The 9,858-nt window shown below is 39.2% G+C and overlaps 1 protein-coding gene across 3 annotated transcripts in view; it reads right to left on the bottom strand.

The window, feature by feature from the left end:
* Window positions 1–1,118: 1,118 nt before the first annotated feature.
* Window positions 1,119–9,858, bottom strand: part of myo9b (myosin IXb) — a 31,499-nt gene continuing 22,759 nt past the window's right edge. Inside the window, exons 25-41 of one of the 3 annotated variants that reach the window (XM_086270949.1) lie at window positions 9,555–9,746; window positions 7,538–7,623; window positions 7,349–7,428; window positions 6,843–7,027; window positions 6,393–6,497; window positions 6,076–6,246; window positions 5,952–5,984; window positions 5,754–5,865; window positions 5,593–5,666; window positions 5,298–5,490; window positions 4,991–5,119; window positions 4,058–4,163; window positions 3,853–3,984; window positions 3,631–3,754; window positions 2,979–3,076; window positions 2,769–2,890; window positions 1,119–2,170 (exon numbers count right to left, since the gene is read on the bottom strand). In XM_086270949.1, coding sequence (XP_086127075.1) covers window positions 1,902–2,170; window positions 2,769–2,890; window positions 2,979–3,076; window positions 3,631–3,754; window positions 3,853–3,984; window positions 4,058–4,163; window positions 4,991–5,119; window positions 5,298–5,490; window positions 5,593–5,666; window positions 5,754–5,865; window positions 5,952–5,984; window positions 6,076–6,246; window positions 6,393–6,497; window positions 6,843–7,027; window positions 7,349–7,428; window positions 7,538–7,623; window positions 9,555–9,746 — 2,211 coding nt within the window. In that variant the 3' untranslated portion in view covers window positions 1,119–1,901. Of the gene's footprint in view, window positions 2,171–2,756; window positions 2,891–2,978; window positions 3,077–3,630; window positions 3,755–3,852; window positions 3,985–4,057; window positions 4,164–4,990; window positions 5,120–5,297; window positions 5,491–5,592; window positions 5,667–5,753; window positions 5,866–5,951; window positions 5,985–6,075; window positions 6,247–6,392; window positions 6,498–6,842; window positions 7,028–7,348; window positions 7,429–7,537; window positions 7,624–9,554; window positions 9,747–9,858 lie in introns of all 3 variants that reach the window. The other 2 variants (XM_086270951.1, XM_086270950.1) reach the window with 2 other exon arrangements.

Genomic DNA, 9,858 nt, shown 5'->3' with positions numbered 1-9,858 from the left:
ACATGTAGCCTTAAAATAAAAGTTTGCATGGCATTAAAAAATCAATACAGTGGGAGAGAAAATATGTAAACACCAATTGATAAAAACAAATAAGAAATGTGAAATAGTTATACGAAAATTATGATTTAAAATATCAGCAAAAACGGTCTAGTTATATATAAACATAAAATTTACTATGTAAAGCAAATAGGGGCTGGTGCCTCTTTTTGCTTGTGTAGCAGAAAAAGAAAAAAGAAATTAAAACAAATGAAAGTTTTAGACTTCTGGGTAATGGAAACGCAAAACCACCACAGGATGTGTGCAGATGTAACATTCACAGTGAGCCACAAATAAAGCAAAACAAACCATGTACCTCCAAGTTTGGCCCTCTGAAGAGCGTAATCAATGAAGACGAAATTCAATTAATATCATTATTGAACTCACATTTTTGTGACTGAAATCTCATTTAGAATTAAACAGTAAAAACTTTATGGCTGTTATACAAGAACATTGAAATTTAGAACTGTATCTCTCCAACAGGCATAACATAAGAATCTCACAATTTGAACTTACCAACTCAAGCCTCCCAGTAAATAACTAGAAATGTAAAGTTTTTAAGTAAAGATTTTGAGATAACTTGATATTTTCACATGTGATGTGATTTTTTTTCCCAGTGTCACAAACAGTTTTTCAAAACCACCTCATATGACAATATCTGCATACATTTTAGATTTAAGCTCCAATTGTCTGACATTTCAATTTTGATGTGGTCAGGGCTTCACTTCTTTCTATTCTAGTGTCATTTCATACCTTTACTTCATTCTCCGATGTTGTGTTTGTTTTACTGAGTTGTGTTTCACTGTTGACTGCTGTAACACTGTAATTTCCCAGCTATTGGAATAAATAAAAAATACTCTAACACTTATTCCAATTAAATACTCACTTATTAAATTTGCCGCAAATATGAGTTTGAATGTTAACAGCATTACATTTAAATTCAGCTTGTTATGATTTGACCCGATTTCCAGCTTCATTTTTTTATTTTTTATTCTTGACTTGAGTAATAAAATAATCAAAATAAATTTTTCCTATTAACCTTTAACACATGACAGAAAATAAGTACATTAGTGACTAGAGGATGTTGCAGCACGCTGAGCCTTGATAACATTTGGTTTATTTCAGTCGGTGATATTGGCAAAACTTGTATGATGTCCTAAAATAAAAAAGAAAACGAAATTATAAACAGATGCTGACTTGGTGAAGTTGCACAGCTTTGCAATAGCAAATAAAGTCAGTCAGGTAAACTTAATCAGTCACAGTAGTGTAGAATTAAATCAATATAACTAGAAATACAACTAAAGGGATGTCTTTGTGAGCAGGATGAGAACACAAAATGCAGCACTGAAGTCTTTAGGAGACAGAATCACTTTATGTACAAGGTCAGAAGTTTTCTGGTACAAGCACAAGCTATTTATTCCCCAACAACACACAAGGCATTCATTAGTAACACAGTGATTGAGCTCAGAGTTAATTAGTAAAAGACACTCTTGTGTACTTGAGTGCTCTTTATCACGTTCTATATTTCTTGACGGAGCTCGTCACAAAGAACACGTCAAAAATATCTGCCTTTTATTAAAATCAGAGCTGTACAATTCTGAAATAGGTTAAAAAAATTACACGCAGTATACTGATACAAAGAGAAGTACTAATCCAGATCTGCCATAATAATAATAATAATAATAATAAAACCTCCCCCGAAAGAACAGTCAGCATCATCTCCCATTAAATACATATACATTTTCAAAGCAGTTCATTTCCATACCAGCATGGACAAATCGAAACGTCTACAAAACAAAGCGCACACTTTTTTGTTTCCATTAATACACATTTGGGAATTTTTCAAATTATAACAATTTATGGTGTTATTCTCCGTTTAAATCTTCATCCTCGTCAATGTAAGGGATGTCCAGGTCGTCAGAGCTCCCGTTAAACGTCTTACTGGCTATCTGGGGCGTGCTGGCTGGGGAGGGAGTGTCTTTTCGAGGCTGGATAACATCTGCTTTTTCTCCAGATGTGAACTCTTTCTGTTCATGATCGCGTTGAACCATTAGATGTCTAATTCTCTGTGTCAGGTCAGCAGGTTTGGGAGGGAGGTCAGGTTCCTGGGTTTTCACATGCGTGATTGGTTTTCCTGAGAACACAAACATTACTAAACACACTTGGTATGGCAGATGTAGTACACAAGAGAAGCTCCCGTTTAGGTCATAATTTGTTGACCTAAGACATAATTTTTGTGTTATAAAAAAAAAAAAAGATTTATTGTTAGGGAATTACTGCGATTTATACATAATTCCTCATTTACATGTGTTTCATGGCCAGGCGAGGCCTGTTCTTTTGTAATTTCATTAGAAATGCGGCAGATATAACACCTGAAGTTGGTTCAGTGTTGAATATGTACTTTAAAGCTTTGCACTATAATGAGAGATCAGTGCAAGTGAAAGATACTATCATATCAAAACAAACAAACAAAAAACAACCCCTCCCCCCCTCCCAAAAAAACAAAAGTAAACACACTCTCAGAGTGAGGGAGGGAGGGAGGGAGAGAGAGAGAGCAAAAACTTTAAAGTGGCCAAAACAGACCCCGGACCAGCTCAGTGACATCAAAAAACACAGAACACAGGTTAAGTGAATGGTGGTTTGTGAAAAACAACTTTACAATGTTTAACCAAGTGACAAACTCTCATTGTTACACCCAGAGGAAGGCGAAAATACCATACCTCTTTACTGACCTTCCAAGTCCAGTGTCCCTAGTAGGTCCAGGCTGTCGGTGCTCAACCATGATGAGGAGTCTAAGTTTTCAATGTCAGATTCTTCCTGATCCAGCTCAGGCAACCTGGAGACCAAGTCCAACCTGTAAACAAAAAAAGATATTAACATTCAAATGAGAGAAATAAGAGGAATAAAAGGAGTACAACTAGAAGTAAACATTACTAGCTCACTTTTCTTGCTTGAGGGACTCGATCCTTTCAAGGAGGGTCTTCACCGCTTCATCAGGCTGTGTTTCCTGTGGAACCTTGAGCTCAGACTGTTCAACAACCTGCACAGAGGCCAGAGCAGCATTATTGTGAGCTATCTGTGGGTTTATCTCTCTCTCTCTCGTATTTGTTAGTGCTCCCGAACTTTTATAACTTCTACTTAATCATTTACCTACTTTACTTTTTTTGTGCTCAGAACTGTTTGCTAAGGACCATTTGCGCCCGCTATTTTGGAAAATGTCGAAAAATAGGAAGAAAGAGGAACAAGAACGTGATGAGTCGGCGAGCCTTGCTAGCACAATCACAGCTCCGCTAACCGAGAAGCTAGCAGAGCACAAAGCTGAACCTTTGGCAGAAATAAGAGACACCTACAAGAAGTATGAGACCAAATTTCAAGCTGTGTGGGAAGCGGTGGAAGACCACAAACAACGCATCTCGAGCTTGGAGCAGTCACTGAACCCCAGAAAGGACAGTTCCAATATGTGTTTCTGGGATAGTTTACTTTTCTCTTTAGCAGGGTCTGTCTTAATGCAAAACATCACCCGGACTGATGCAGTTAAACAAACGCTGTTTGGTGTCGCATTTGTTCTGCTCTTCCTTTGTAGCGTCCTCTCACCGTGGCTTGTCTTCTGAGTCTGAGTTGATTGACAGCCATGGCCTCCGCGTGTTCCAGCTCCTGGATATTTTGCATCTTTTCGTTGTAGCGCCTGAACTGCTCAGTGATCAGGATCTCCACACAACTGTGCAAAACAGTCAATTAATATTATTATTATTTTAGAAATACAGTGTCTAACAAGGACTGTGTAAAGTTGCAGTAGTGCACAATATGATCACTCACAGTGTAGTCCTAGGCACGTCCTTCATACAGAGGAGGGGGTCATCAGAATCAGGTGAACGCAGGATGCAGGGGGCAAACACAATAGCAAGTGCACTTGGTGACATCTTATTGTGCTCTTCGTCCTTTGCAACTCTGAGAGAAACAAACGGGTCAAAATCTCACTGGACTTTCACCACATGACTGAAGAAAAGTCGACTCTGCCTACCTGACAAGGTGAAAGATCAGCCGCTCTAACGTGCTGAAATTAGCAGGAGGAAGTTCTTCGAGCTTTTGGTACACGGCCTTTATTCTCTCTTCTTCCTCGGGTAATTCTGGGGATGAATTAACAGGGGAAATTTTAAATATCTGCACTCACATTTGTTTATATTTGAAAATACTGAAAATTTTAAAGTCACCATTGAAACACAGAGTCAACATGTACATAGTGTCTGTCAATATTATGCAGAATAGTCACACAGTTATAACTGCTATGTTTCTTTTTAAGCAATAACATATACACATAACACGCCACATTATTAGTTACACATGTTCAACTGTTTATTAACATAAATATCTAATTAACCAAATGCACGACAGCAAGTCAATGCATTTAAACATATAGACATGGTAAAAGTAACAAGCTTAAATTCAAACTGAGCATCAGAATGCGGAAGAAAGTAGACTTTGTGGTGTGGTAGTTTGTACCAGACAGGCTGGTCTGATTATTTCAGAAAGTGTTTTATCTACTGGGATTTCTTACACAACGTTTACAGAGAATGATCAGAAACCAAATGAACAGGAGTTCTCTGGCTGAAAATGCCCTGATAAGCATCTCAGAATGCCACACCTACCTGCATATTGTTACCAACTGTGCCAAACGAAGATCACATTGTGTCATTGCTCTTGTGTCAAAAAGCTCAAATCATCTCAATCTGGTTTCTTGAACAGTTAGTTCACTGTACTTAAATGACCTCCACAGTCTCCAGATCTCAATAAAGTGGAGGACCTTTGGGACGTGGCTGAGCAGGTAATTAAAAATGTGGAGAAGCTGTGTGACACTAACATGTAAACATGGAACCAAAGTCTAAGAGGATGTTTGCAGAGAATTAAGGCATTTCTGAAAAAAAAAAAAGTGCTCAAAGTTTAAACAGTTCCTCACCCACAGCATGCAGAAAGTCGTGGTAGAGGGAAAATGTCATGAGGGGGTCAGGCAGCTCTCTGAGCCAGCGTTTAATCAGGCCTGTGATGGTGTGGATCGGGTAGTTATCCAAACATACTGTCTCAGGATCTGAAGGTAAAAAACAGGTCACACACACACAAAAAATTATACTCAAAAAGAGGTTATTTTAAATGGCTTTTTTTGCCATTAGGTTATGGAGATTTGATGACTTTTTTTTAGAATTTATACTCTTGTAAAATAGTTTTTCTGGAAACTTCGTGCATTTCAACTTTCATTAATTTCTTACTTTTCTGCAGAACCTGGTGAAGCTCCTTCGCTCGGCAGGCCGAGCCCGACTTGCGGTAAATCCCTTCGGTGTAGAGGCCGTTTAGCTCCACGTGCATCAGCAACGTCTCCATCACTATGGGCACGGGGTTGGCTTTACTGGTGAGGGCGCACACCTGCACGCCAAAGTGAGCTGAGGCTGGTAAACTGCCATCCTATCACAAGATAAGAAGAGTAGACATGAGTCTCAAGCAATAAAAGGGAACGTTTTTATACTTATTCTTTCATACTACGATATTTGATTGAAAAATACCTACCTGCCTGGCACACCGTGTCGAGCAGTCCGTGATGATTTTGCTCAGGCATTTCTTGTGACATATCAACTTACACGCTAAAATAAAAACAGGAGGAAAACACAGTCAAATTGAACTGTCTATTGTTTCTTGAAATGCTCATACAAATTGTTTTCTTAACTCACCACTGCACATATAGGCTTTCTCCATTCCCCAGATGTAGGAGCCACACAAGTCACATGACTGCATAATGTTCACCTGGTATGTGCTGAACAGGTGATCCAGAGGACTGTCAAGCTGTAGACACAAGAAATAAAGCAAGATCCCTCATGAGACTCAGCAAGATTCACGAGAAGTAAATTCAATTATGATATTTCACTTACACTTTTATCCTTTTTCCTTCTCTTCTTCAACGTCTAGAACCCAGAAGGGAAATATACATATAAATGAGCTGTACTCTTAAAGTATTTTAGCAACTGAGGATCGACCGAATGCAATAAAATTTACCTTTGCAGGTTCAGACGCTGCTCGTTTCTTTGTGGCCCTGATGAAGCCGTCCAGCACAGACTGGAAGAGGTTTACCACCATTGGAACTTCTCCCTTTTCAGTGGCTCCTGCTAGCGTGTTCACCTTGTTATGGAAGCCTTTCATCAGATCTTTGTAGTGAATCTGGGGCTTCTGAGGGTGCCAACAGAATTATTATTTTCAAGCTATTTGGTCAGTAAAAGTGTAAAAAAAATGAAGATTTTCACAAGGAAAACATGAAAAAGCTGCCTTCCATATTCCTCTGTCATTTGAGCCAACAAGTTAAAACACTGACTGACCTGGACAGAGTACATGTCTTTGATGTTCTCTCTAAACTGCATCGTGGCTGTGAGAAAAATCGTCTCAGCTGGCGACAGATCCTTTCTAGTTTGCAGCTCATTCACCTGATGACAAAGGTGAGGAAAGTGTGAACAACTAGACGTTTTTCTAAACGTGGATAGCTGATATTGAAGCTGAAGACAGGAAATAATGTGCTAAATATGGACAATATTTAGTGCCAAAAAAGGCATTTTTTAAATAACTTGTAAATCTGGTTTTAAAGTTGAGTAAAATAACTGGGCTGGCTATAACTGGGACCCATTTCATGTTGCCCATCTATGTGTACAATGATAATCTACCTAAGAAGTAAGTCCTGAAAATAGCACATTTATGGTATAAATGAGAGAGTCGTGTGGGTTTAAACTCAAGTTAGAAACCTGCTCCTTCTCCCTCTTAAGTTGTGATCTCACCTGATTCCCAAGGAACTCATCCAGGTTTCGTAGCTCCTTGCTGTCAGTAACCTCTTGGTCCAGAGAGGAGTCCCACTGCAACCCCCGTGTGGCACGGCTGATTCGAATGGTGGGGTTACGATTTGATTTCGCACTGTTTTGGTTTGTCGTTTGGTTAGAATGTGAAGTGTGCTTGGAGAAGGTGACTGTTGGCAGCAAAAGGACAGATAGCAATATTAGTAATAACATTACAATAAGATTTGACTTAACTGAAGGTTAAATCCTGTAATTTTAATGAAATGCTCATTTTTTAAAACTATGTTGGTGTAGCAGGAATGGCCATGGAGGAGGTCTTTATCCAACAGTTAAAGCTATAAAACGTATCAAATACAGTTCTAAATCCAACATCTTTTGACTTAAATATCTCCTGCAGCCCATTTAAAGTTTACTACATGTCAGTCATTAAAGTGTCATCAGTGTTGCATTATATAAATACACTGAATCTGCATTTCCAGACTTGTGGTTACCTGCTTTATCTGTTGGAGATTCACTGCTGGGGGATATTCTGGGTGCCATTTTCCTCAGGAATTTACCGAGAGACCAAGTCCTGCAAAAAAGACAACCTGCATAAATTCCATGTAGCAGAATATCAAATTACCACAGAACGTTAATGTTGGATTTTGAATTTTTATAAATTAACTGAGTGAGGGCTTCACCTATCAGGGGTGCTGGTGTCGTGATGTCCTATGCTGTCCTCATTGGTGTTGTGGATTGGAAGGGAGAACGTTGAGCCATCAGTTATCTGAAACACAAAGATTTTAAAAACTGGAGCACAAATTGTGTAAAGAAGCCAACAACAACAAAACAAATCACGTTCTGATCCAAAGTGACAGTCACTCCTTTCCCCCCAACCGTGCTCCCCTGCTGCGCAAGCACCAATATCATCTTAAAGGCTTACATTTAAATTTACAAGTGCCTCCACCAAACCACACCCAATGCACATGATATAACTGCAGCACAATAGTGACAGTCCATCACCAGCTTCCGTTAAACGCCAAAGAAGAAGAAGCAGTCTTCGGTATCTTAGCTGTGTCCAAGTTCAGAGGTGTCTTTTGCATCTTTCGGAAGTCGCATTTGCAGGTCGATTACGTAACAGCGATGCGACAAAGGATGTCCAAACTCAAAGACTCCTCCAAATGCTGCGACAAATGCGTCCTCCCTTTTACCAGATTTGTGTCGGGTGTCTTTTTGGGTCACAAAATAAACTTTTAAGATATTTTTAGGCGAGAATGTAGCTGTGTAAACTTCAAATATTTGCCCAATTTATCAAGACATCACATATTTGCAAAAGTGCCCTGACGTTTTCGGAGACGTCTGTTACCCACCAGCTCGATAGCTAGCCGGGTGGTTAAGGCTCACTAGAGCCGGTGTTCCAGATTAACTGGCATCGCAGATCAGCTGGCGTTGGTCGAATAGATGTGTGGTAGACTTGCTTTTAAAGGGCCGCTACCGACAAGCCAGCAAATAAACACCAAATATTAAATCTGTGACATTTGTGATATTACCTCAAACACAGTCCGTCAGTCTTGTTGCTGCTGAACAACAAAATGTTTAAAAATGTTGCGAGTTTACTTGGTGATATAGTTACAGTAATCACTACTCCTGTTGTTCATCATGATTTTAATTTTCTTTGTTAGAACAAAGAAATACGTTTGAAATATGACACATTAATATTTCACTAGTGTTGTAACATCACATCCTGTAAGCATAGTCTGCCTTTGTCTTTTAACTTGTGACACATGCAGTACAGGCTGAGTGGCTGCACTTACACCTCGAGCATTCAAATCTATACTATAACTACTGTTATATTGTTCACACAGCTGAATAAACGTCAAACAGAAAACCGATTAAACAGAAGTGTGAGATGGTAGAGAGTTTACTCCAAATTTAAAAATTAAAAGTTTAATAAACTATCATCTTGTCTTTATTTTTAGTTAGCACATACCTTAAACACTTCAAGCTGTAAGCTAATGATAGTTATATAAGAGCACATGCATGCTGGTGCAATAAGCTGTACGTTTTACGTCCAATGGATGATGATCTGATTAGTCGACTAATTGCAAAAATAATCGGTTACTAACAAAATAATCTTTTTGTGGCAGCCCTAATGTTAAGCAGTCGTTAATAGACCAGGATGGCTCTGTAAAGAGGAAATCAACAAGTCATATTTGCATATATGCATTATCAGGGTCAAGGGGAACATATGTTACTTTAATATGTACAATTCCTTATAGTTAAATATTAATAGAAGTTTCAGTCCACAATTAAAAAGACTTGATGATAAGTTAATAAATCAAAACTGATTTAATAATGGCCGCCTATTAAATACTGTATGTTAGTTTGTGTTGCATAACCATAACGACAAGAAGTGACCAAACACACTGACATCAGAGCACATAATAATATTCTTTTCATATTCTAATATTCTGTCCTTGCTGACCCTCTCCTCATTTTGGTCGGAAAGACAAGAAAGATCAGAAATGAGCTTTAAAAACGGGCTTTAATATTTCCCTTCTGCTTGAAAGCAACAGCCCATTTTTCACTGTCCTGGCCTGCACAGCAGAAATCAGAAGTCCCAGAACAATCCAAGCTATCCAACCATTTGGTACATACACATGCAAGAGTTGCATGCAGAGAAGAGATCTGGTTGGCAAAAAAATCCCTATATCCAACCTTGGATTTGAGGTCCTGGACATCGGCGCTACTGACCAAGCTCGTCAGACTGGCCACACAGGGACTTATGGGCGGCAATGGAAAGCTCCAGTACTCGCTCTCCTTGGAGCCAGCAAAGTTACACATCAAACCACTGCGGGCGTAGGCTAAGCGCCGCTTGTGTTTCTTGCGCTTGCGGACCCGGACCTTGACCTAATTGGGCCAGGGAAAGTGATGAGGTACGAGGTCTGCGAGACCTCCTTTGATGTGCAAGAAGCCTCCTTTCATGTGTTTTTCACTGTAACATTAGCTCACAGTACACAAA

Source organism: Aulonocara sp. 'chitande type north' Nkhata Bay, linkage group LG18 (assembly GCF_057382095.1).
Source record: "Aulonocara sp. 'chitande type north' Nkhata Bay isolate Kocher_YH1m ecotype deep benthic linkage group LG18, A_spYH_male_GT1.1, whole genome shotgun sequence".
In the NCBI taxonomy this organism is placed as follows: Eukaryota; Metazoa; Chordata; class Actinopteri; order Cichliformes; family Cichlidae; genus Aulonocara; species Aulonocara sp. 'chitande type north' Nkhata Bay.
Note: the sequence above shows the minus strand (reverse complement) of the source record. Positions and strands in the feature narration are given on the sequence as shown.